This window comes from Elephas maximus, chromosome 2 (assembly GCF_024166365.1).
Source record: "Elephas maximus indicus isolate mEleMax1 chromosome 2, mEleMax1 primary haplotype, whole genome shotgun sequence".
Classification (NCBI taxonomy): Eukaryota; Metazoa; Chordata; class Mammalia; order Proboscidea; family Elephantidae; genus Elephas; species Elephas maximus.
Genome location: NC_064820.1, coordinates 88,979,171 through 89,007,005, shown reverse-complemented (window position 1 = coordinate 89,007,005; position 27,835 = coordinate 88,979,171). Strand labels below are relative to the sequence as shown.

General features: G+C 37.7%; 1 protein-coding gene across 2 annotated transcripts in view; it reads right to left on the bottom strand.

Moving 5' to 3' along the window:
- Positions 1–27,835, bottom strand: part of VCAN (versican) — a 119,140-nt gene that overhangs the window by 49,012 nt on the left and 42,293 nt on the right. The window contains exons 6-7 of one of the 2 annotated variants that reach the window (XM_049867084.1): positions 26,294–26,587; positions 16,960–19,950 (exon numbers count right to left, since the gene is read on the bottom strand). In XM_049867084.1, the coding sequence (XP_049723041.1) occupies positions 16,960–19,950; positions 26,294–26,587 (3,285 nt within the window). The remainder of the gene's footprint in view (positions 1–16,959; positions 19,951–26,293; positions 26,588–27,835) is intronic. The other variant, XM_049867085.1, reaches the window with a different exon arrangement.

Genomic DNA, 27,835 nt, shown 5'->3' with positions numbered 1-27,835 from the left:
GCTTACCAACTTTCTAGAGTCTTAAGACTTCCAAGTTTCTTCTCTCTCTCTCTCTAACGCTCTTTCCAATAGGTTAGAGAACTGGCCTTACTAAACTCTTTTCTCCCTATTTTAAAAGGAAATTCCTGAGTGTGCATATTGCAAATGTACCAATCATTAAATTCAGACTGATTCCTTTCTTCACCCACTTCCCAATATCTGATCTGACTTGCCTTCAAAATCATTGAAAGTCTAGAAACATTTCAAGCTGTTTCATCTTACGCTTCCTATACGACCATGAAGCCAGCAATGACCAAAGAATTATTGGCACATTATAAAAAAGTGATTGACTCCCGGACTCTCCGTTAACCCAGAACTAAAACCATTCCCGAAGCCAACTCTTTAGACAAAGATTAGATTGGACTATAAGACATAAAATGATACTCGTGAAGAGTGTGCTTCTTAGTTCAAGTAGATACAAGAGACTAAATGGGAAGCTCCCTCCTGTCCGGAGGCAAGATGAGAAGGCAGAAAGGGACAGGAACTAGTTGAATGGACACAGGAAATCCAGGGTAGAAAGGGGAGTGTGCTGTCACATTATAGGGATAGCAACTAGGATCACATAACAAGGTGTGTATAAATTTTTGAATGAGAAACTAGAACTATAAACTTTCATTTAAAGCACAAGAAAAAAAAACTGTGAAGAAACTATATTAAAGTGTTCATTTTCATAATTATTAATAGAATTTTTCTACTAAATAGGATTTCTTAAATGAAACCAGGATATGAAATGAGAGTTGAAATTATTTTGTTTGCTTTTGCTGAAAGGAATAAGCAACTACTTTTTTTTTTTTTTTTTACCCATTATTATCCATTGTTATTACTGGGTTTCTTAATATCAGTTCAGGGATAGGGGAAATGTTAATTACCTAGGACTATGAAGTTAAATTTTCCTACGAACAGATTGTCTGCAACTCAATCTACATTTTATTCTCTCACTGTGGTTAGGCTTGTTCCCAGGCTTTTAAAATGGCCTGGATGGGGGGTATGAAATCTCTTTACTATAGATAATTCCTTCTGGCCACCCCACACTCCTGTCACCATCACCTCACGTCTCACCCACATTCCCACTTGCTTCTCTTTGTTGATTCAGCCTCTAAAATTACCTCCTCATCCCCCTTTCCTGTTTCCACCCCCATCTACCACACAGATTATTAAAAAGTTGCAAAGGCTATAATTATTGCAAACCAGAAAAGTTTCCTTGTGGGGTGTGGTGGGGGGTACCTGTGCTATTGTGAAAGTAGGTATCTCGTTCCAAAATTATAACTGGTCTATATTGTACCAACAGAACAACCCAATGGAGTATTAAATGTTCCACACTTTTAGGTGAACAAGTCCTTATAAAAGACTGCTCTATTTTTGAATTGTATTCTAGGGTAACATAACTTTTATTTGGATTTCAGGAGTCAGACCACAGAACTCTACACAGTGTGTGTATAATCTTTTCTATGTTTATATGAATATATTTTAACAGCTTGACTTGAATATACTAGTAGCATGGTTAATAGGTTTTTTAATGGCATTTCATACAAAGCTTTATTGCTAGCTGACCTCAAATTATTCACCAAGTATTTTTTAGTACTTCATGGCAGAGCTTTGTAGACATAGCACAAGTCTTCCAGTCATACTGTTAACAGACACAAAACATAGTTGCTAAGATGCATAGGCACCTGGTTAAAGTTCATGTTCTCTTTAGGGAATTTTACAATTTAAGTTTAAGAGCTTTTAATTAAATGTAAGTGCATACCAATTTTTTACTCAGCAAAGATGTATAAGGATCACATTTCTTTATTAAAATATATTTCATTTTAATGTGTAACAAAAAAGATTTTGTTTCCTTATTTTAAAAATATAATAGACTGCCATACCAAAGGGCTTAAGAAATACCTCTTGAACTTAAATAGAAAAAGCTTGAAGTCCTATAAGATGTTAAAGTTTTCTGACACATACATATACATCCAATAACCAAAAAGAAATTAATGCTTCACTTTTATTCACCTTTAATATTCTTAATGAAAATAAAATGCTGACAGTATATGAAGCAAAAAAAAGGAAAAGCGAACAAAAAACACCTAATATCAATCTCAACCAAATTTCCTCAGAAATTCTAAAATACCAAACATTTTCAAAATTTGAGAAATTAAAAATGGTGTCAACTCTTTGATAAGGTATATCCAGTGTGTTAAAAAAAAAAAAAAATCACATCAGTAATGAAGATACACAGATATCTTTTCCAAATCTTGTCAGATGTTTTTGCATCCTTAATTATTGTAATAATAGAAAATCATTTGATATTTTACATCAATAATCAATCCCCCAGGAGATAAGAGATATACGGAACTAAAAATCTAGAGATCAATACTGGGTCCTGTGAACCATATTTCCCTATTAGCTCTGCTAGCCGAAGTCCATTTGTGGTCCCACTCAAGCATGCTATCTTATACTGGCTGCCTTCTCATACTGAGCAAGGAGTCCAATATTTCTCAATTCATAAATTTTATACTCATAACATACGTGTGTATAAACAATACAAACATAACTGATGACCTCGCTTTTAAGAAACAGACATGTTATGGAGATGATAAATGGGAATCAGCTGTTTTCGCAACTTCAGCTAATCCTCTCATAATGCTGTTTCTTAAAAGTGAAAAGTGGAAAGAAGGTGTTGAGATACAGTCATCTGATCTAAGTGCACTTGAAAAGATATCATGGCATGTGGGCTCTTCATGCCTATAGGAAAGGCCCAAGGGACTTCAAAACCTCCAATTTGTAAAGAGTAAGGGCTTTCCTAGAGAGCATAATTAACTAATTTGGGGACCTTCAAGCATTTTTGGAAGCCCTGGTGGCGTAGTGGTTAAGTGCTATGCTGCCAACCAAAGGGTCGACAGTTCGAATCCTCCAGGCACTCCTTGGAAACTCTGTGGGGCACTTCTACTCTGTCCTATAGGGTCGCTATGAGTCAGGATCAATTCGACTGCACTGGGTTTGGTTTTTTGTTTTTTTGAAGCATTTTTGAACAATAAGATAAAGGATTATATGAAAAAGAGGGAAGTCAGATTATTTGAGTTTCTAAATGTTTTTTAAAGGATCAAAAGCAGAGCAAATTAACGGAAACCAACTATAGGGCAATACTTTTATTATCTTTTCATTTTATTTCTCCAATATCATAAAAACTTTTTCTTATGAAGATATTACCAGATAGCCTAGCACTCAGAGATGTATTTTGGTCAAAATCAAGGAATTAAAAATAGAAGTTTTCTTTATGAACAAGTGCCTCCTTTGCCATGAGGCCAGAAGAACTGGATGATCTCTAGATACCATTACTGAACATTTTGATCAAAGATTCTATAGAAGTATCCTGATCAAAAGGGGGAAATGCAGAACAGAATTCCAAATTTTTATGGATGCTAGACTTTCTGGAGCCATGGGGGCTGGATGAACCCCTGAAACTATTACCGTGAGATAATTTTTAAAACTTAAACCAAAAATATTCCCTGAAGTCTTAAAACCAAACAATAGCTTAGCCTAACTAGTAAAGAATGTCTGCCTTGGGTATTATGCTCTTTTAAGATTTATATGGGATCAAAGTGATAACAGCAATTCTAAAGACTAGATAAGAACGTTAGGGGGCAGTGAGTTTATGTTAATGGCAGAGGAACAATTCAGACAAGGAAGATGAGAATGGTTGCCCAACTCAAAGAATGGAATCCATGTCACTGAATTGTACACGTAGAAAGGGTTGAACTGGTGTATGTTGCTGTGTATATTCTCAACAACAAAATAAAATAAATAAAAGTTTGGCTAAAGTAAAACAAATGCCCCTCATACATAAGTGTGTATGTGTGTGTGTTTCTTTTCTAAGGCCTTAAAATTATAGCTACTAAGCTAAACTTTATCAAACACCATTTTATTCTTAATCACGTCACTCCTTTCTTTGTTCAAAACTTGAAAGTTTCTCGTCGCCTTTTCAACCTGGCCTCTTCAACAAGGTATTCAAACAGCTCAATTAAGTGGCCTCACATCATCGCTTCTTTCAGTTCTCTGTTATCACTCTCTGCATCGGAGTCCATCAAACCATGTCCCTATCTCAATATCACCCTCATTTCCACCTCAGACTTTGGTTCAAGAAGAACAATCTGGCCCCAACTTGGAATGCCTCATAAATCCCACTTTGAACGTTACCTGTTGTCAACAAGTTGATTCTGACTCATAGTGACCCTATAGAACAGAGTAGAACGGTCCTATAGAGTTTCCAAGGCTGTAATCTTTATGGAAGCATTCTGCCACATCTTTCTCCCGCAGAGCAGCAGGTGTGTTCGAACCATCAACCTTTAGGTTGGTGGCCTAGCACTTAACATCTGTGCCACCAGCGTTCCTTCTTTTGAACATTACCCACCCATTTATAAGTAACCCAGTTAAAGTCCTCAGTCCTCCAATATATCACCACCAGAAATTCAGACTTAAGTAGTCTGGTGGGGGATGGGGAGGCGTGTATTTTTATTTGGAGGCTCCTAGGGGCTTCGGATGTGTAGCCAAGGTTGAGAAGCAGCATGGGCAATATTGATGTGCCAGGAGATGTCCTGGTGCTCCTCAGTCCACAGCACAGAACAGCATCACGGGCGGTCGGCCAGGCTGGGTCATGGTAAGATAGGTCTGGACACTCCAAGGTAAACTGAGTGGTTGCTCAATGAGGGTATGAATGCCCTGAATTTTCTCTGAGACCAAATCTGAGACCTGACCTGCTAAAGATGCTTCTTATCTTGTACTTCAAATTAGCTTCTGTTTTTCCTTTTACCAAGCAAGAAGTTTTTCTTTATCACGTACTCTCTTAGAAGTGTCTGAGTGGTGCACATGGTTAAAAACCATCAACTACTAGCTGAAAGTTTGGCAGTTCAAACCCACCCAGAGTAGCCTTGGAAGATAGGCCTGGCAACCTACTTCTGAAAGGTCACAGCCTTGGAAACCCTGTGGAGCCATTTTACTCTGCACACATGGGGTTGCCAGAATCAGCTCAATGGCAACCAGCAACAACAACATGTAATTCTCTTGCTCATTATTTAAATTGCCTGACCAACTAAGTCATAAATTCTGTTATTTTTTCCCCAGCCATCTAATAGCTTGATTGAATGGCTGCATTTCAACAAAGCTCTAAAATGTTTCCTGGGAGTAGGGTGCAGAAATAGACAGGGAATGTTTTATCTGCAGAGAGTAAGATGGGCTCCTCTATACAGAAGAGCAATAGAAGAGTTCAACATTGTGCAAATTATAGTTACACTATATTCCTTCAGACTCTACCAGAAATATATATTAATAGATGGCCTTTTCTTTGCTGTTTCTCAACTCAGAAAAACCAAAATTTTCAGAAATCTATAACATACAGCAAATGCCCAAAGCAACTAAAACAGCCCTTGAGAGACACCAAGGTTCTTCCCTGGGTGGTGTACAAATGGTTTGCACTCGACTGCTAACCTTACGGTTGACTATTCAAACCCACCCAGCTGTGCCACAGAAGGAAGGCCTGACAATCTGCTTCCATAAATATTCCAGCCAAGAAAATCCTAAGGAGCAGTTCAACTCTGTAACACACGTGGTCACCATGAGTCAGAAGCAACTCAGTGGCAATGGGTTTCGTGTGTACGAGACACCAGGAACACTATGCTACAAACAAAAAAGACGGAGTCATTAGGACCTAGTCACAGTACTGTGCACTGATTATACATGCATACAAACAAGTTGGTGTGTGCTACATGGACACAATACAGCAAGTAATTTTCATAGACTAGATGCTGAAATACTGTTAAACTTTTCCTCCCACTCCAGAAATTACCATGTCCTACTATGTCGACGGCACTGGGTTGGGTTTTTTATTTAGACTTTAGGAAACACTGGTGGCGTAGTGGTTAAGAGCTAGGGCTGCTAGCCAAAAGGTTGGCAGTTCGACTCCACCAGGTGCTCCTTGGAAACCCTGCGGGGCAGTTCTACTCTGTCCTTTAGGGTCTCTATGAGTCAGAATCAACTTGACGGCAATGGGTTTCGTTGGTTTGGTTATTTACACTTTAAATTATTTACGGAGAAACACTTTCAACATTACTTCAATAATTCTAGCAAGTACTTAGAAGGTTCACCACAATTTATTTTCCTCCAAAAAAGCATATCATTCTTTTAAGAAAAATCATATCCTTCTTTTTGCCAAGATTGGGTATTAACCCTTCTGATTCATATTCGAAAAGTGTAGTAATGACACTGTCTCTATAAAGATCATTTTTTAACGCAATAAAATCTGTTCTCAATGGTCCACATGAGGCCCTAGGACAAAAGAATATTTTACATTTTCTGTCACTTCAATTACATGGTGAAAAATTCCAAGTACTTTGATACAAATGAAAAAAAGTATATATATATACACACACATATATATACTACAGTTTTCACTAAAATACATTCACCCCCACCCACCTCCAACCAGGGCCCCATTCTTGGAATGGTTCTATCAATGCCACCTCTTAATAACCAACTGTTTCTCAGTTTCACAAACTGGGCTTACTGAAGTTTAATGTTGTAATCTTTTTTTTTTAACTGACGAAAAGTAAGCAATGTCTTCGTAAAAACATAAAACTTTCAGCTTTTTCAGCTTTCTCTATTTTAATGAAACTTTAGAGAGCATTTCTTTTCCCTTTCATTTATTCCAAGGGCTCCTCTTACCAGCCACACCTCTCCGTCTAGCTGCACTCCTCGCTCCAAAATGTTCTAAACACTGTCTGGACACATGAATATTTTTTATTCGTTGCACAAATGAATGATCTAAGAGCTATTAGGAAAAAAGAATGTAATCCCTGTGTAGAGAACTGGGGGTTTCCTTGACAACCACAGAAAGACAGCAAAGAATGCCCATGCATTCCATGAATATGCAGGAAGAGGCTAGGCCCAGTACCTGGGGAGATTTATAAAGACTTTGTAAAAAGGCCTTTTTCTTTGAAAAAAAATTAAATTGGTAGCCATCAAAAAAATCATAAACCCACTTTTCACACTTGAAAAACACAGAACAGAAAGATAATGAATTCCACATTGAGGTGCTATAGGATTAATACTATATTTAAATTGTAAATAAGGGCTGCAGCTGCTTCTGATTTGCACCCAAAATGGCATCACCCTGGATAAACACAACCCCGGGAGGATTAAAAATTTAACAGGCTCTTGCAGTTAAGCAAATACTATAATTGTGTTCGGCTCCCTACAGCAAAAATCGCCTTGAATCTTAAGATAATTCAATTTTTACCTACTTAGTACAAAGCCATCTATATTTTTCCACATTTAGATGTTCAGAATGAAATCATTTGCAAACAGAAGGGGAATTAATTTGTACTAAGTATCTCCTACATGCCAGGCAATGCGTTCAATGCTTTTTCACTAGCCCGTTGCTGTCGAGTCGATTCGGCCTCAAAACAACGCTATGAAACAGAGTAGAACTGCCCCACAGTGTTTCCAAGGAGCATTGGTGGATTTGAACTGCCAACCTTTTGGTTAGCAGTCAGCTATGTATGTAAAATACTTACCACAGTGACTAGCATATGGCAAGTACTTGAAGAGATCCCCTTCTCCTTTTTTAAGCAATGTAGTGATTTAGTAGTATTAATATATCTTTCTAATGTTATAACATTATAAATAATTTCTCCAAGACCAAACTAATCATATGTAACAATGGTGACAACAAACCCAGGTCTGTTTCCAAAGACTGTTCCCACTACATCTGCTGACCCTTACATGTAGCCTACGGGGCAAACTCTCTGGCCATGTTCATTCAGAATACCACAGATGGAAATGTATGGTTCTTCAGAAAACTCCAGTTCTAGTCTAATTCTAGTGTGATACCTTTTATATGCTTGGCCATGGTAAGTATCTGGCAATTTAATAAATAAGTATATGTGTGTGTACAAATATAAGTGTATATGTGTGTATGAGGAAACCCTGGTGGCGTAGTGGTTAGGAGCTAGGGCTGCTAACCAAAAGGTCTACAGTTTAAATCCACCAGGTGCTCCTTGGAAACTCTATGGGGCACTTCTACTTGGTCCTATAGGGTGGCTATGAGCTGGAATCGACTGGACGGCAATGGGTTTTGTTTTGTTCCTATGTGCGTACCTGGTTTCATAATCGTTGGAGAAAGAATACGGGTCAAAGTTTAGAAATATCATTCTTTCTATATAACAATAACCACTGTATCTATTTTACTGACACAAAACTCTGACAATGAAATTAAGAAATTCCTGGGTCCAGACACATTGCAGACAACCAAAGAAGCTGAACTCCAGATTTCCCTGACTTGTAGCACTTGCTCCTATAATCCTACCAACTCAATTCTCACTTGAATTAAAATGTCATAAACCTTTACATCGCCTTTTAGCAAGCCCAGGCACTCTTTAAAAAGTAGTTTTATGCCATTTAACTTTACAATTGTGTACTGCTGAACTGATACTTCACGGGAGTGTATTTTGAGAAGTTAAACGTACCTAGCCCACAGAAGGTGCTGTCTTTATCATAAAGTATGAATCACTGAAGCACAGAAAAGTGTTGAGAATACTCCCTCCCTCCTACCCCCCAGCCGCACCTCATGAGAAAGTTGGCAAAATATCTCTGGTTTCCATGAACTGTGTAACCTGTTGCCGCGGAGCCAATCCTGAGTTCTACGAGAATGTTCAGCTTCTGAAGCAGGCAATGCTTTCTTTCTGATCCCAGCCCTATTTAGAAAAATAGTTGATAGTACTTGGGGCTCCTTAGCCCTACTGGTAAGCCTAAGTTGGGAAGCATTTGTTTTTAAATCAACTCCCCCAGCAAGGACCAGCTTAAGTCTCTTCTTTCTCATGAAACATTCTATAACTTCCCTGCCTTCACTGATTCCTTCCTTTGCTGAGCTCAGCTGTTATTCACAGTCAGTACCACATTACCTAGCTTGTAATTATATGTTTTTGTTCTGAAACTACATCTGATTGTGTTAATACTGACTCTTTAATATGCAGTTAAATTCTGTGGGAGCAGGGCCTATTGTTAACTTTTCCTTTGTGCTCCACACCTGCCCCCCATAACTATCAAAGGACGAGGCATGTTATGGTTTTACCTAGAGATAATTCTTGACTGACTGCGTTCTGCTGGAAGAAAGTGTTGTTCATCTGTCTCCAGGTAAATGCCAATTAAAAGAAAAGACCAAACCCATTGCCACTGAGTCAATTCTTACTCATAGCGACCATATAGGACAGAGTAGAACTGCCCCTAGAGTTTCCAAGGGGCACCTGGTGGATTTGAACTGCCAACCGTTTTTTTGTTACCAGCCGTAGCATTTAACCACTACACCACCAGGGTTTCCAAATGCCGATAGCAGAGTGGTATTTGCCCTTGGATAATGCCCCTACCTCAGGAGTAGTTTTGGTAATGGCAAGCTGTGATTGCAAGTGGCCATTTTCAGACAGAGTAGCTCGTTTTAGGACAAAGAGAATAAAGTTCCTTTTAGTTATTTATGGAACTCCTCTTTTATTTTCAAATCTCATCCTTTGAAGTAAACAATTTCAATTTCCTAAATTTTTCCTCACAGCTCATGGGTCGATTAAACTATTCATAGAGCGTTGTGAAAAACTGAGATTCTATGCATGCATGTGTGTGGGTAGTGTGCATGTATGTGGTATACATATAAACTACTTCATTTAGGAGAACTTTTTCAAAGGTAAACTCTGGGTCTTCAGTGCAGTGATAAGCTGACTAATCATTTAGCGACAGTATAAAAAAAAAGTATACTCAATTCTTATATTATGGAAGCAAAGAGAGGATAGACACTCTCTTCCCTTTGGACTACTGGAGAGGAATTCAATACTTTTAGACTTTGGGCAGCCAGTGAGGAAAGGGAAAACCCTCCTATTTCCCTGCAGAAAAATATGCTTCTCTGGTAGAGAGCCACAACTGAAGCACAGCAGAGGGAACCACCCCGTGTACAGGAACCAGCCCCATCCATTTTCAGGGATGTGCTCCAAGATTCTACAGGAAACAAGCAGCCCAGAACCACAGCTACAATTTCAATATGCTGGCCTCTTGCCATGTCAGGTAGTTGAGTAGCGTGCATAGTCCCCCTTATTAGCGGGAAACCAAATCGAAGAAACATACAGTTAAGAAACTAACAGAGTGCCAATGAAAACCAGTCTTTCTTTCCAGAGTCTATGCTTTCTTAGGAATTGATGGCAGTCACAGCACCTGAGCCAATAGAGGTTCATTGTTCTTATTTTCAGCTCAGCAAGGGAAAGAATCATCTCACTGGAAAAATGCTCCAAAGTGTGCCAAGACGGTCAGACCCAGGGCCAAGAGTGTTAGGCTCAGCATACTTCCATCCGTACATCCGCAATACTTCACCTAGTTGTCTCATAAATCATCACTAAGGTTTAAATGAGATAATATACACATAAAGTGTCCTGAAAGTATCGAGCCCAAAGTGTGAAGCTGATGGTGACTGAGCTTGGCACATGCCTGTGATGCTCTGAAATGTAACTGTACACTATCTAGATTACACTGCAGGCATCAATAAGATCGAAACTACATTTGCTTAATTTGCTTTATTCAGCATTTCGCATGGAGTTATCCAAAGGTAAATTGTTGATAAATGTTCATCACTGCACTGAGAGAAAGGTACTAATAATCAGACCAATTTTAAAAACATTTTCATTAAGAAAACTAATTCAGGGATGAATCATTGTTGTGCTTTATTCTGAATTCTCTAGATGGCTTCACTCTTTTTCCAGCTGCATTCTGAGGTACATGGTATTTTAGAAACCACCACAGGGGATGAGGGAGAGACCAGAGAAAGCAGGGCTACTGATCTCGCTCCTCAAACATTAACCAAAACAGCTACTCTTATATCTGTTCAAACTATGAGGGCCCTCAATGAAACCTTATTTAATAAAAGTAATCTGATCCTGTAACATAAAACCTGAAAGTAAATTTTCAAAGCAATTAAAAAATTTTATAAGTACCACAGTGGTTAAGTGCTCAGCTGCTAACCGAAAGTTCGGTGGTTTGAACCTACCAGCCGCTCCACGGGGGAAAGATGTCACAGTCTACTTCCGTAAAGATCACAGCCTTGGAAACCCTATGAGGCAGTTCTACTCTGTTCTACAGGGGTCCCTATGAGTCGGAATCGACTCCATGGCGATAGGCTTGGGTTTTTTTTTTTTTTTTTTTTCAGTTTAGGTGAAATATTAAGGAGCCCTGGTGGCACAATCGTTAAGAGCTGAGCTGCTAACCAAAAGGTTGGCAGTTGAAACCTCAGTCACTCCATGGGAGAAAGACCTGGCAATCTGATCCAGTAAAAAGTACAGCCATGGGGGCAGATCTACTCTGTCACATGGGGTCAGTATGAGTCATAATCGATTCAACAGCACCTAACAACAGCAACAGGTTGACTATTATTATGTGCCCAGAGATTTCCTGTTCTCAGAGCCAACATGACTTATTCTTTACCCTCTTCTTAAAGTCATAGCAAAATAAGCCTTTAGCTTTGCGTATATTTATAGGACGTGCCAACAAAAACATAAAGGGATTAATCAGATGGAAGTTATTTCTGAATTATGTAAGCAACAAGGCATAATGATTCTCAATAAGGAAACCTAGCAAAATATATATAGTAGGCTTTTTTTTCAATATTTGTTGAATAATGAGTAATTCCAAACAATGTGTTAAGTACAAATGCAGTAGATGATTGATTGCAAGGAGGGAAATAAATGACACAGCCTGGAATCAAATTGGTGGTGAGTGCCTGTTTAATCAGGTAGTGATTTCAGTTTATCTAATCATTTTGATTGAACTGATAAATTGTTACTTAATCACCATCCGATGGATAATGACCCAAGCAATCCAACTGGCTGCTAATGGGGTAGGAAAAGTCTGCACCACCTCACAAATAATACTATCATCCTCCATAAAAGTTCTTCCTCCTTCTAATGGAATGACCATTAGGAAAAGAAGAGGAGGAAAAGGAGAAGAGAGGTGATAAGTTGTGTGGTTTCCTGAAAACAGACAAGACTTACTTAACTTACCACAAAATCACTTCTTTGTGGCTATTATTTATTATTAATTTCCTCTTTGCTTTTGTTTCCTTTTGTTTTAAGAAGGATGCGTATGCAACAGAGTAAGAATGAAAAGAGAGGGACCTCACCCATCTCATTGGAAACACTTTGGGGATTAACCAGATCACAGTTCACAGTTACCTAGGTCACCCTCATATTCAAGAATATCATGATAGGACTAGGATTCAAATCTTTGCTTTGACATGACCTCAGGAATGCCACTGAGACTAACTTCCCTGAGGCTTAGTGCATGGTTATTACTGTCTTTCCTACTTACCTAGGAGATGAGAGTACAAACTAATGAAAATGGTTAAATGTTATATAACCAAACCAAACCTGTTGCCATCATAGCAAGCCCATAGGACAGAGTAGAACTGCCCCATATGGTTGTCAAGGAAGGCCTGGTGGATTTGAACTGCTAACTTTTTGGTTAGCAGCCATAGTTATTAACCACTACACCACCTGGGTTTCCAGAAGATTCTATAAAAATGAAAATTTAAGAGATTCATAGCACTGACCAACAATGGTTAATCGAGAGTCAGCAATTGTATTCTTAGTGTGAGGTAGGAAGGTACACTGAATCCTGTGAGAGCCAGAACTCGATGGATTACCTTGTTTTTCCAGGTCTCGAAAGTTTTCTGCCTTTGACAGGGTGCAGTCTTATTACTTTTCTGTCACTCATTTTATTTAGTTTTCCTTCTCTGACAGGTTTCCACCTTACACATGTTCTGGCTTTCACAGGTTTTACTGTATAATGGTTGAGCTTTGACTCAGGAGCCAACTGCCTAGGCTTGTCTCCAGCTTTTCCTAGTCATGTATGTGGCCTTAAGTAAGTTAACCTTTCTGTGCCTCAGTTTCTTCATTTGTAAAATGAAAATCATAATATATCTACCACAGAGGGTTGCTATACAGATTAAATAAATTAATGTTTATGTAGGTGCTTAACTGGTACCTGACATATAAACCAAAAAATCAAACCCGTTGCTGTTGAGTTGATTCTGACTCATAGTGGCCATATAGAACTATCCCATAGGGATTCTAAGGAGTGCAAGCCATATCACTTAGCCACTACACCACCAGTGTTTCCACCTGACATATAGAAAGTAGTATATACGAATTTGTTTTTTTAAACTAATAAACTACCTATTTTAAGGTTATAACTCTATTTGCATAATAATGTCTGTATTTAATATCTGTACTTTCCCAAATTCTTTTAAAGATAACCACACATCAGTTTTTTAAAACACTCACAGTTTTGTTACACTAATTTGTGGCATTTCACGTGACTGAGAGAAGGAGTGCTACCAAAAAAAAGGAAAAAAAAGTCCAGAATTGAAGAAACTCTTCCCACACCTTTAAGCCCTGTAACCTTCATACGTGCTCACAAAGACAACCTTTCAATAATTTTCAAAAATGCAGGTGTGCAAATTACTCCTGAAATAGACAGGAGTCATGTTCTTAGTGTCCCCTGAACCACGGTTAAACACACCCTGTAGCATTTTCAGCTCATAAAAGTTTTATGAGCTGAAAAGTTCCTTCAGATTTTTTTTAACTGCTAACTACAGTTGCCTTCTAGCGACAGCCCTAACTTGCTATTAAGATCCACTTGAATAAATATAACAAAATGTGCCCTGAGTAGCATGTTTTGTTTCATAGCAGTTAAAAAAAAAAAAAAAAACAAGATTTATATGACTTGCCGAGTACAACAAAAAATTATGAATGCCTTGGTTTAATACAGCCTGTGTGGTATTTTTGCTTACTTGGTACACAGTACATGTAGAGGTCAATTCCAAACTTGTGAATAGATTTATACACGTTTATTACATGTACCGAAGGATTTTCCAGACTGGAAAAATGTGCCTTGAGACATTGAAAAGTTGGTTTTCCACACACATACACATTTTTCCTTATTAATTTATACATCTGCCTTAGAACTCATTAACTTAACATCCGCTTTAGGATCTTACCTTGACACAGTTCAAAATTTTTGAAAAATTAAATTTCTCATAGAAGATAACCAAAATTAGTATAAATAAATAACTGGATCTGAAAAAAACCTCATTGTCTTATCACGACAATAAACATCACTTTTAGTCTTAAGGAGAGTGCATATATAGGAGCACACAAAAACAGAGAAAGATGGTAGAGATAGATACACACATACATACACACATTCATACATACATACAGAGATATATACGTACAGACATACAAACATGGAGATAGACACATACAGTCATTCATACATATATACGTAGAGAGAGAGGCACAGATAAACAGATACATACATGCCCCCCCCCACACACTTACACACTGGAATCCTGTCCTGTCCAAGTATTCCTTCTCCAGAGTTTTCTGACTAATTATTATCAATGCTGACCCAGTAATAGCTTGAAGGCTGATTATTATCCCATATTTTAAAATAGAAGAAAGGAGAAGAAACACCTATTCATGTCTCTCAGTCCCAGTTGAATTGAGTCCAGGGCTCAAATACAAATGTGCATCTTTGTATAAACTGCTTCAGGATTGGGTTGCTCAGACCCTCCATTTTGAGTAACTACTTATAAGCTTAGATCGTTTTTGTGATGGCTGCCAATTCTTTCAGAAAGATCAAGTTTCACTTTTTCCATTTTATAATTTGATCACTCTAATGTTAACGCAGTTTCCCATTAAGAAGAGTTGTAAAATGCAGGACATTTTTACTGTTTTCTATATTATTTGACTCAAGGAAGGAATCAAGAAGAATTATAGTGTTGGCAATGAATATTGTCTATACCATGGGCTACCAAAAGGACAAACAAATCTGTCTTGGAAGAAGTACAACCAGAATGCTCCTTAGAAGCGGGGACGGTGAGATTTCATCTCATATACTTTGGACATGTTATCAGGGAAAACCAGTCCTTGGAGAAAGACATCACGATTGGTAAAGTAGAGGGTCAGCAAAAAAGAAGAGGACTCTCGACGAGATGGATTGACACAGTGGCTACAACAATGGTCTCAAATATAGCAACAATTTTGAGGATGCTGAGGATGGCACAGGACTGGGGCAGTGTTTTGTTTTGTTGTACATAGGGTTGCTATGAGTTGGAACTGACTTGGTGGCACCTAACAACAACAGTATCTATGCTAACAAGAGAGTAATAAATACTGGGAAAAAAACTTCTGCATAGTCAGTAGTTCAAGTATCTGAAAAAATTCTCGAGTTAAGCGTAAAGTTCTTTTTGCTTTTCATTACTTCTTATCTTTCTTCTCCATAGTAATCTCTTCCTGTCCCCTTTTCCAACCCTACAACAGAAATCCTCATTCTTACTTGCCTGGAAACTCTTCTCCTCTGACTTAAGTTCCCAGAGGTGGAAAAGGAAAGTTATTTCCAAGAAACAGCATCATTACCAGAAAAAAAAAAATGCTCCAATCCTTGCCTCTTTAAACTGTATTGGCAAGGGGGGATTGATTTTAATACTCTGGGAATGTATTCCATTCTCTTCCCTGCAAGAGCTTTTAAATAAAAAAATTCTGGACAGCAGAAGCCTGCGGAAGCTGTGAAGTTTCCATCTGCTGTACGGGAAGCCAGCTGACTTGATAATGGAGCTACCTGTTTGTTTCCAACAGGTGCACTCCCGCACACTGTAATGAGGATAGCAACACCCTGAGGAAGAATGACACCCTGAAGCATATCCCTCCACAGTAAAAGAGGAAATCTGCTATAAAGACAGTCTTCTAGCCAGGCATGTCAGAGCCAGACTAATTAAAAAAAAAAAAAAGAGAGAATATTAATTTATTTAATTCTCATATTAAGCTAGAATACAGCAACTTATAAAAATCAGTGGTCTTAACTTTTAAATTAAAAAGAGACAAACTTGAATCAATCTATCAAACTGTATGTACTCTGTATTCGCAATTGAGCTTACCAAAAATTAAAAGATGGTGTGGTTTCACCTTGGGGAAGGAATATGTCATGCTTGGTAATGAAAATTGCACATATTAATCAATGGGGAAAAAAAAGCAGCTTTTAAGAATTCTTTCAGAGAGCTAAAATATTTCAGAATAGGCATCACAAACATTCCTAGAGATAAAATAATTAAATCACAAAATAGGCAACATTTTGTAGGTTTTGTAGGAAAGAAAGGTAATGCTAAGATGTCCAACTTCTGTCAGATATTTGATATTATGAAATCATCATAATCGCCTAGAACTGCGCTAGATTATATTTGTTCTAAATAATTAAAGCCGTGTTTTTTTTTTAAGGAGGGAAAAAAAGACAACAGTTTAAAAAATACATTGAATTTGCATTAAAATAGCATTTAAACTACAGCACCTAGTACCCACACCACAAGTGGTATAATAAATCCTGGAAGAAAAAAAAAAAAGCAAATTTTAAGATGTCTTTCTACCAACTCTAGGGATATGCAATATCACTTTAGCTGTCCACATTGTAAGTGCTGAAGGTTAATAGTTAAAGACCAATGGAATGTTAACACAGTCTAGTGCTACACTTGAGTAGTAATGCATGGAAAGACACTGAAATTAAAACACTTTGTTCTGCATGTTCTGAAGTGATGTAACAGTGATGGTTTGGTTATATTAGATGACAAAGCAGGGCCTCTTACAGCTTTTAAAATAAAATCATATCTAACATTCTTCCAAACTGTTTAAGATATTCTTCCAATTTTTGTATAAATATATAATGCTAAAATACAATTTTTTTTTTCACACTCCAGTTATCTTCTAATAGCAGCATTTGATATGTTGATTTTTTTCCCCAATGTAACTTTCAAGATAAAATGCTGATTGCCTTGAATGGTATGTCTAGAAAGCAAAGACTTACCTGTCTTGTTTTCTCTGACCTCAATAATATAAACATTTATGTCAGAGTGGAATTTTGTCCCCAGCGGGGGTTCTGGAGTGGAAACTGCCTGAGGTGTGAAGGCCTCTTTGCCTTCCACAGTGGGTGGTCTTGTTGGCTGGGTAGAAGTACTTGAAGTTGTGAAATATTCTCTATCAATTTCAGTTTCTGTTTCCTTAGCTACGATTTCATCAGGGGTAGTGGGAAGAACATGAGATGTTGATTCTCCAATGATTACCATGTCACTGGTTGTTTCCTCACCGGGTTCCCTGTCAATGAGACGTGGTTTTTCAGTGGATGTTGAAGAGGGCGTAGATGTTGACGTTATGTGAGATTTGTCTACTGTACTAAACATAGCAGTAATATCACTTGGAACTGTAGCTTTAATTGTCGAAAATTCCGAGTGTTCTGTAACTGTAGGCTTTTCAAATAATCCTGAGCCTAAATCAATATAATCTAGGGATGTTTTCTCTCTTTTCTCAATAGTGGTTTCTTCCATCAGCTGGGTAACACGGGTGCTGAAAGGACTCAAAGGTGATTCAAATTCCGTTGAACTACTACTTTCTGTTTCATATTTTTGTTCAGGCCTTGGACTTAAAGATACTTCTGTCCCCACACTCGGTGTTCGTGTTACCATTTCACCCATTTTCTCTCTGTGCTCAGTTATAGCACCAGGTGGATAAGACATGCTGTGCTCAATTTCTCCAGCTGGAGTCGTTTCTAAAATGTGGGCTCTTTCAGAACCTGTCACTGATTTATCTTCTGGGATTGGATATGCTGATCCCTCACTCTCTTGTTCATCCAATGATATTGTTGCCTCTTTGGCTGTTTCAGCTGTAGAACTGGGAGCTGGAACTGGTTGCTCTGCAGTCTGTTCTTTCCAAGGAACTTCCTCCTGAGTTGTTCCCTGTGCAATTTCCGTTGTTGTTCTTAAGGTTTCAGGAGAAATAGTTGCTTCCAGGTGAGTCTCGTCAATGACATGTATGTCTTGAGAGGGCTCACCTAGCACTTCACCTTCTGATGGAACAAAAGGTACCAAAACTTCCCATTCTTTCTTGGGAATTACAGAAAGAGGAATGGTATGGGAGATGTCTACATAAGTAGTAGGCTGCTGGGTGCTACTAAAATTAACAAATGCCAATCCTTCCCCATCTGAAGTGTGTGTAAATCGGGGAAGAGTAGACACTGGCTTAGAGATGTCCACATCTGCTTCTTCATCCAAAGTACTTCCTTCTGTGGTTGCATAAACAACTTTGCCTTCAGTTCTTGAGATAGATGGAACTCTTTCTTCAGTTGTAGAATCTCTCAGAGTTGACCTTTCGGCAATACTAATTGACGTAGTTGGCTGAAGTCTAACTGTGAATTTTCCACGGTCTGTTATATATTCCTCAGTAATTTCCTCTAACGGTTTTTGAGTACTATCTGGAATGAGAGTAAATTCATCACCATGGTCAGTGAATCTTGGGATTTCTTCATCCTTTCCATTCCCTCCTACAGTGGTAAGCAAGACAGGGGGCAATTTTGGAGAGCCTTCATGTTCTGTAGACTCTAAAGGCTTTGATGTTGTATTATCTTCATCCCATGACCATTTTGATACAGTGACCACCTCTACATTTAAAGTACTGTGAGTCAAATGCACTGTTGTAAAGCCCTCATCATACTTGGTGGTATCCTGATCGCCATCAGTTTCTAACCCCATTGGAGTTGTTCCAAATTCTTCTTCTATATCCCTTTCTTCTGTTGGCTGCACACTTGCCTTTGTTGTTGTCAGTGCTGAAGACTCAGAAGATTTGGTTATTTCCACAGATGGCTCTGAGGATACTGTAGAGATCTCCATTCCAGAGAATTCTTCCTCTGTTTTCCCTATAAATGGATCTTTGGTGATTTTTGCCTGTATTTCATCATTGGTATAAGTATCTGTTCTCATTTCTGGCCTTTGTGTTTCTATTCTTTCTCTTCCTTGTGTCATTTTTGTTTGTGGAAAGGCATAAATAACTGTTGGTATTTCCTCTGTTAACATTTTATCACCAGAAAATGGAAACGATTCTACTTCTGTCTGAAGCTGTGGTGGAAAAGGTGTGGTGGATACATGCTGACCCACAAAATCCTCAGTTATCCTACCAGTAGTTTGTTTCTCTTCCCTGTTGCCCATGGATGAGCCATCATTATCAGGCAGAGTAACAGATGTAATAATTGTGGAAGCTGAGATTGACTCTGATTCCTCTACTTGAGTGTGAGCAGTGTCTTCTGAAGTCTTTGACACTGTAATAATTTCAGGTATTTGGCTAAAGACCAACGTGCTGTGACCAGGTCTAACTGTAAGTGTTCTGTCTTCACCATCACCGTTTCCCGAGGTGAATCCATAGAGGTTTGTGGTCGCTGATTCAGAGATGGTGCTTACTGTTTTCTTTTCAGTTCTGGATTCCATGGTCATTCTCGTGGATAAAAATGGTATTTCAGATACAGAAAATTCCTTGGAAGAAGTGTGCTTTGAGATTTCCACAGATGTTACCAAGGGACCCACTTCTATTTGTTCAATTTGTGTAACGGATTCTTGTGTTTGTGTATCTTCCGTGATATCATCCCATGAATCGGTAGTATGATGGGAGATAATAGTTGTACTTTTTGGCACTTCTTCCTTAATTTCAGATATGTCTGGCTTCTCAAGTGGTCCTGAAGCAGAAGGCTGGTAATCCATATCCCATGGCTTCCTGGTACTTCCAGAAGGTGTAGGTGATTCTGTGGCTAGTCTGTCTGTGACAGTCTGAGATTGAACTAGAATTTTCTGTTCAAACTGGACTATATTTTCCACAGGAGAGAACTTTGTTGTAATGACAGGTAATTCAGTGATTAAAGGCATGATTGGTGTAGTTCTGTCAGGTACTATTTGTGGTTTCTTGGATAAACTGGGTGATGCAGTTTCTGCGAGGATATTCAATTCAATGGTTGTAGCCTCTGATACATTCTGTTTAGCTAGAAAAATAATTTCAAAGAGTTGATTAGACAAGTCACTAATACAAAGTTGTACCTCCAGTGTTTGTTAATTGTGTTTGTTGCTGTGTATTTCAGGGGTGCCCCAAAAGTGTTTTGTGGTGCGAAGGGGAGTCTAAAAACTATACTCGTATTAATCCAAAGGCAGATAAATTGAACATTTAGTAGTCATAAACTGATTAGTTGTGCTTTTTATTGTAAAGGTTATTGCTACTTTTACCCATAAGAGTGACTGGCTGTTCTTGGTTAAAATAATAATAACATTATGTAGTTTTAAGATGAAAAGAAGTTAAAAAAAAAAAATGTAAATGCAGATGGGTTTATTTATCAGAAACCACAGCAGCAATTTGAAACCTAGTAGGAGAACTTCGTGCTACTTATTCTGGAGGCTTCTGTGCCCTGCCTCTAGCTTTCTCCACACACTTTGTCCTTCTAAAGCTGCATAATATCTCAGGGGAGAGGGAGTGTCTCAGACTGCAAAACAACCAAAAAAGCCACATCAAATGTAGCAGAGCTACATATAAACCATTACATTGTCCATAATGTGAAGACTTTCATAAAAACAGGATATGAAACTTTTTAATACCACTCTTCATTTGTTTCCAGGTGTTTGGACACTTGTCATCATCTTCCTTTCAGCTCTGTAGTGTGGCCTTGGTTGTAATAAATTAGAAAACATTTCTGGCAGAAGCTGCTTGGGATTTGTTGTAGTTCTACCTTTTGTTCTATGTTCTACAACTATGTTTGTAACTCTCAAGGGTCTTGGTTCCAGGCTTTCTTTAGCGTGAAGCACAAATGCAGAACAGGAAGTAAAGTTCCCACATGATATATTTTAGGCCTGTAATTACAAATCACTGGCAATAGCCCTGAGCATCAGAAAGGACAAACTCAGGCAATATAAAGTAACTTGTTATCATAAAATGCTACATTGTAATGCCTCCAGATTTACAAAGAATGATCTGACTGGTTTAAAGAAGTTAATTTGTGTATAAAAGTAAATGTTGTATACAAGATTCCTTCTCAACATAAGGAAAAAATCAGCAACCTAGCACACAAAGACTTTATTTTATTTTTTTTTTTAAATCAGTGTTTTGAAAATCAAAACCCATCTGCCATTAAACTAAGGAAAAACTATGTGATTTAAAGCTAGTTGTATTTGGGGAATGCCTGTTCTCCCTGTTAAGAGTTGTGATAGCTGTAGTACCTACAATATCTTATCTCACTTTAAATAATCCCTTCAAAAACAAAATTGGGCACCTTTTAACTCAACCTTCTCTGTCAAAATTTAACGATAAAATGATGTAATTTTCTTGTAAATCAGACTGGGGCTGTAACAGGTTTCTTACTCTTTTCTGGCATGAGCTGTTTGTTATTAGCTATGGTCATTCTCTAGACCAATTTAAAGCCCAGATTCATTATTTTTATAATAAAAACTCAGTGGCCTTTTATATTAAGGTACATTTAAATGTTTTCTAAAGCCTGTCGTTATTTGTCTATTTATACTCAAACAAAACTAAATAAAAAGAGATATGGACTCTTCAAAAACAGGAACGATAAATAACCTCTTTCTTTCCTTTTTGAGAAAATTTTTTTCTGCCTTTACATCTTGGAAGAAGGTTTGGTCTATTTTGATTGACATGAACAAACTTAAGGGTCTAAAACGGAGTTGACTCTTTTCCTTTTAATTCAATTCTCTATCCTCTGAAATTCCATAACCGTTACCTCATTTAACTGCCAAATTTCATACTTGTCTTATAACTGCATTCTTTAGGGAAACAGTAAAAGATACGTACAGGAAAGTTCCCATGGAAGCATAACATAAACATGAAGTAAACTGCATATGAGAAAATGTAATCATATTATTATTACTAATAAAAAGAAAGTTAATTTACTTTTTCCCTCGGAGTATTTCCGTAACTGATGAAATTAACTTAAAGGGAGAGATGAGATTGCATTTGGGCCAAACAGAGGTCTGTGAATCAGGTTTCCTTAATGTTCCAATTCAAGTCCTGTTCTAGTAAGTCTGTCCAGTGTTAGGAAAACATTTTTATAGCATTTAAAAAATTAGGGACTTGGATTTCTAAGATAAATAAATAACCATCTGTCATTGTCGATTATTATTTTCCCATTTGGTGTTGCCTTCCTCTAGCCCCGTAGCATAGCAAAGTGATAACAGCATGTCCCAGAGAATCTTCTTTTCTCGCCAGGATTTATGTGACTTTATTTTCAAAAACAAGGCTTTTCAATAATTTCAGGGCCCTGTTACAAAGTCTGCTTATAATTAGCTTAATTAAATCTACTATTTGGAATAGAAAACTTCAGACTTCCTTTTGGGGTTGGGTGGCTTTTCCACCAACTCCATCATAACTCAGTGAATCTGATCATCTGAACCATTTGTCCCAGCCAGTACGAAAAAGGAAATAATTTTTACAAACACGAATAGCTCCAAAGAGATGTCCTTAGCATAAATATCACTATATTATTGTGGACAATTACAAAGGTGGAAACACAACTCCAGGTTATTCTGAAAGTGCCACTCCAGAAGGTACATTCACATGGAGAAGCTTTTGTCTTGGAAAATTACCAGCGTTCCTTCAACTTCATTATTGAGAAAGCCAACAAAAATCAGCTTGCTTCATTCCCCACAAAAGCTCCCTTCCAAACTTTGCAGCTGTCTGCCATGCAGATGTTTCACATCACTGTCCTTGTGGTATTTTATGTCCTATGGACTATCTTCTTTGTGCTCTGTCATGAGACATAAGGCAGATTTTCCTAATAACATATAAACACCCTATTAGCAGCACAACAGTCAATTTAACTCATACCCATACTGCCTACATTAAAGCCAGATGACTTGTTTTAAATTTATTCTTTTACATTACTTTTGCTATACGTAAATACGTGTAAACTTGGGAAGTTGTCAATAGAGTAGGTATTCGATAGCTTGATTCTCAGCTTGTAGATGAGGAAAGGGTGAAGGCTGGGACAATGGGATTAAAATTCAAACTATCTTTTAAATGTTTTAAGAGTGACTGAATGCTAACACTGAATTTCAATACATAAGAAATATTTTTGAAATACCAATTAGGGAAGGACTAGTTTTGGCACCTATGGTCAGATTATGATCTAGGTCACAAAAAACTGTAATAAGCTGACCATAGTTTAGAAGGGCAGGCCAATCTCAGAAGTGAACCAATATAGAAATGAGGTGGCATATGAAGTAGTGGTAATTAATTGAACCTTCTTTAGACCACTATTTCTTGCTCCAAGCTAATCAAGGAGGGATGTGAAAAACAGTGATGGCTCCAGGGAAGACCACACAGATGATCTGGGCTTAGAAACTGAAAACCCTATAGAAGGAAATTGGTTCAGTTGATCAAGACACTGAGGGACAGCTGAACAATTGTGTTCAATAATAGAAATGGCTGTTGTTTAGATTTTAGTATCCAACTTAAGAAGGAAAAATGGGCTCAAACTCCAACGCAACAAATTTAGACAATGACAAAAATCTATCTGCTAGTGATGGTCACAGAATATTAGAATGGGTTTCCCAAGAAACATGCCCTGCCTCCTTCTCTGGAGACGTAATAACATTGAATGGAGATGATCATGGGTCTTCAATGGCTCTGATTCACTTAAACTTGAGGGTGTACAAAATAATCTTTCAAAGTCCTTTTTAACTCTTTAACTTTCATACAACTTGCTTAACATTGAGGTCAAATAAAAATGAAAAGTACACAAATGAGTTTAATCATCAAGGGAAAATATGCAGGAAAACTTTGTTTCATGAAGATACTAATTTACCTGTTCAAATCTATTTGACTTTTACTATACAAGAATAGATTTTAATCATATCTGTTATTAGTCAGGGTTATTCAGTTATAAGGAAAAAGGAGTTATAGCAAAATAACATTCAGCATTGTTCAATCACCAAGGAATGGCTCACAAAACATTACATTTGGTAAAAGTGAGTAAAAAAGGTATGGCTATATTTCTAAATTCCTCTATTTGATTCTCTACCTGAAGTAAATCTCTGAAATCACTTTTTGAAAATGTAGCTAAGGTCATAAAAAACAAACAAACAAAAAAAAAACATAGCCCTCACTTATTTTATCCTAGAGAATTCAGTCACTAAGCTTTGAAATTTTTGTTTTCAAAATTTTAAAAGATGTTTTAAAAGAATCTTTGAAAAATGAATTTGAAATTTGGGGAAACTCTTGGCATTGTGTGTTAAGACAACTTCTATGTTATGACTAAACTCTCTTAACTTTTTATATGTAGAATAAATTTTGGATATGATAGGGTTTTAGGTAGGGAAGAAATGGGTAAGAATCTAGCTTCTAACTTTAGTTGAAAAAAACCAATCTATTATATTCCTATGTAGATTCAAATGAATTAAGGAGAAAAAAAAAATTGAACCTAAACTTCCTACCTTTTTTTTTGATTTTATGTAGCATTTTAGTTGTTGATGATTCCATTTGAATGTAAATGAGTACCTTGTTTTTTCACCCATTCATGTGAATTCCTCATTTAAATCAATAATTTAAAACACATCAGGATGAATTTTTTAACAGTATTTTTTTTGTGGCTATCAACAGGCTTTGATTTAAATTTTACCCCCCCCCCACCATGGGAGAAAAAAACATTGTTTAAAAATGTTTTAAAACTATTATTTAAATGTTTTCTAATGCTACTTTTATAAAGCACAAGAGGATATAATCAAACAAGGCAGTCAAGCTCAATAATTCTACCACTTCCCTAACTTAACCTCTCCAACCTCCACCCCTCTGCATACTGTGTTCCTTAATCACAGCAACCACTCATTGTAAAACTGCTTTTATAGCCTGAACTCTGTAAGGAAACATGGCCTAAAGGAATGTATGACCTTCTTCCAGTCTGGGGAAGGTTTTTTGTTACTGTTGTTTGTTTGTCCTCCAGAAAATGTTTAAGGAAGACTGGGGCTTTTCAATGATCTCTTAAGGATGGCCATTTTGTCTCAAGCTAAATACACGACAGGTGGCTTTAACACTCAGAAAGTTGACTCTCAGGGGGAAAATCCAAGCAGAGGTATCTTAGCTCTTTTCCTTTCCTTTCCTTTGCTGACTACTTAGGCATCGCAGTTCTGTGTCTTTTTGGTTGGTGAGAAACACCAGTGTATTTCATTTAGAAACCAGTTACATAAACTAGTGTATTTTCTATTGGTTATATATTGCTATTACAAGGTGTCTTGCAAACTTACTCAGAAAAATTCAACACGGCTCCATCTTATATATATCCAAAAGGCTACCAGAATTTCTGGGAAATCTTTGCTTATCTAGCCCAATATAGACCCTACAGTAAATATTACAGCGAGACTCTAGTATATTTGCTTGTTCAATTAAGCAGTCTACAGTCATGATACTATATTATGTGAGTATTATGGCTAAATTAATTCTAAGACATCTGAAAAATTAAAATGATTATATCATAAAGGTTGAGAAATGTTACATGAAACTGATTTTAAGTAGTTAATCTAATTGAAGATAGCCTGTTTATGTTAGCCCTTGCGAAGAACATGTATTTTACTTCATTATGATATTATAGAATTAATCATTAGACAGCATATATTTCCGTTACCTGAAATAAAATAAGTGGAGATTTTTATTTATAGAATGATTCATTTTTAACTAAGAGTTGAACATCATGATTATCCGTGTCAGCTCCAAGTACTCACCTGCAATTACTGATATTTAAATTCTCTGACATTTCAGAGAAGGAGTGGTATCAAACAATGACAAGATGAACAAAATTCACGGATTTAACTCAGCCACAGGTGGCCTCAGCATTACAGCACCAACAATCTAATTGCATTTAAGTGCTGCAATTAATATAAAATTATTGAGAAACATGTACTGTCAAGGACGGATTACCCAATAAGCAAGGTAGGCATGGGCTTACCTGTGTTTACTTACTAATCTTTGATGTGGTGAAACTCAAGTGAAATTGTGCGCTACAGATTAATAAGTAAACACAAGTAAGCCCGTGCATATTTTGCTTACTGGTTAATCTGCCCCTGATTGTGATTCTAGGCACAACAGGGCAGAGTTAAGACCTTAACCTGGCATTTCTTCATTCCCTCTAGAAATCCATTTGTCAAACTTCCTGTTATTTTCACCACATCACCGCTGTCCAGTTGGCTTGCTTTTGCAAGTCACTGAACTGTTTCCATCCCTGAGCACACAGTGCAAGCCACGAAATCCATTCCCATGGTCGGTTGAACACCAGTGCACGCCTTTGAAGTAATATTTTTAAATGCGTAATTTTTAAAAAGATATCAAACACTTACGTTTAAAGCAGTAGGCATCAAATCTGCTATCAGGGGGAGGGAAGCCTGTCTGGTTCTCAAAACGATACAGGGTTCTCACCCCAAGTAAACCACCTCCACACTGGACCCTGGCCACAGTCACGGGGTGGCGCACGCTGCCGTCTGACAGCCAACCGTAATCGCACTGGTCAAAGCCGTTCCTCCAAGCAGCATGGAGCTCCCCCACTGTCGCCAGCCGGGTATCCTGGTTCTCACACTCTTCTTTAGCTTCCTCAAAGGTAAATTTATTGGGAGCAGTGATGTGGTACACATCACCTAAAAGAGAAAACAAAACAAAAAAACCGTAAGTTTTCACTCTTCATCCCTTTCTTATTTTGATATTAAAACAAAAAAAAAGTTGCCACGGAGCCCATTCTGGCTCATGTGACCCCATGTGTGTGAGAATAGAACTGTGCTCCATGGGGTTTTCAATGGCTACTTTTCTTCTAAGATGTCTCTGAGCGGGCTCAAACCTCCAAACTTTCAGTTAGCAGCTTAACACATTTGCCATTTGCACCACCCATGGGTTTTGATATAGTGGGGGCGGAGGGACATGTAATCCTGTTTTCATGGCAAGGCAGCGGCTCCTGATACTTTAAAGCAGAAAACGTACTTAATTTTGCTATAATTATTATTTACTCATATATAATAAGAAATAGCACATAGGAGAAAAGTCATTCAACATACATACATTCCCTTAGGTGATACAAGCAGTCACTTAATAATAAAATTAACTCTTTAAAATGAACAAACCTTTCCAGTTGATTCCTTGAACTCTGTCCAGGGAATGGGTTTTCTTTTTAATGAAAGAGCCTGCAGTGAACTTACTCACATTGCATGCTGGGAAAGGAAAGCTCTTTTTAACTCCTACTGAGGTTGTGTCACCTGATTTATCCTAAAACCAAATAAAAATAATCTGAATCCCTTCTTCATGTATCACTACCATCAAAATGGATTAACTTCTACCAAAATCAACCAATAAAACAAAACAAGAAAACACACAGGAGTTTGAAGATGAGAAGGGATAGAAACAGTCCAGCATGCTGTCTCCTGCCTTCCTTTACCAGGGCCAGGATTACTATGATGGCGCTGCAGACCATGCACTTCACAGTAGCACAGGGTAGAGGGGTGCATGGCGGCTGACATCAGCTCCTACTCAGCCGGCCAAAGGGACCCCAGTCACCTAGAGGAAGGAGTGCCTTATTTTCTACTTTCCCTGCCCAGAGAGGCTATCTTTCAGAATCTTCCCAGAGGAGGCACCCCTTTGTAATTCTCACAAAGATGCTGTCCAGCAGGGGCTCAAACTAGGTCCGGGTGACTTTTACATTTGTTGGTTGGTTAGCAAGCAAATGCTGGGCATTTTTTGTTGTTCATCACCAGGTCCAGTTAGCAAAGGGCATATTCATTATCATTAAGCATGTTACAATAAATATTCTGGAAACTCCAGAGAGTTTATTAAGTTGGAATTTTACATAGGTAGCCAGTATGACAACTTGCTGAAATGACAGTTCGAACTAAATGATG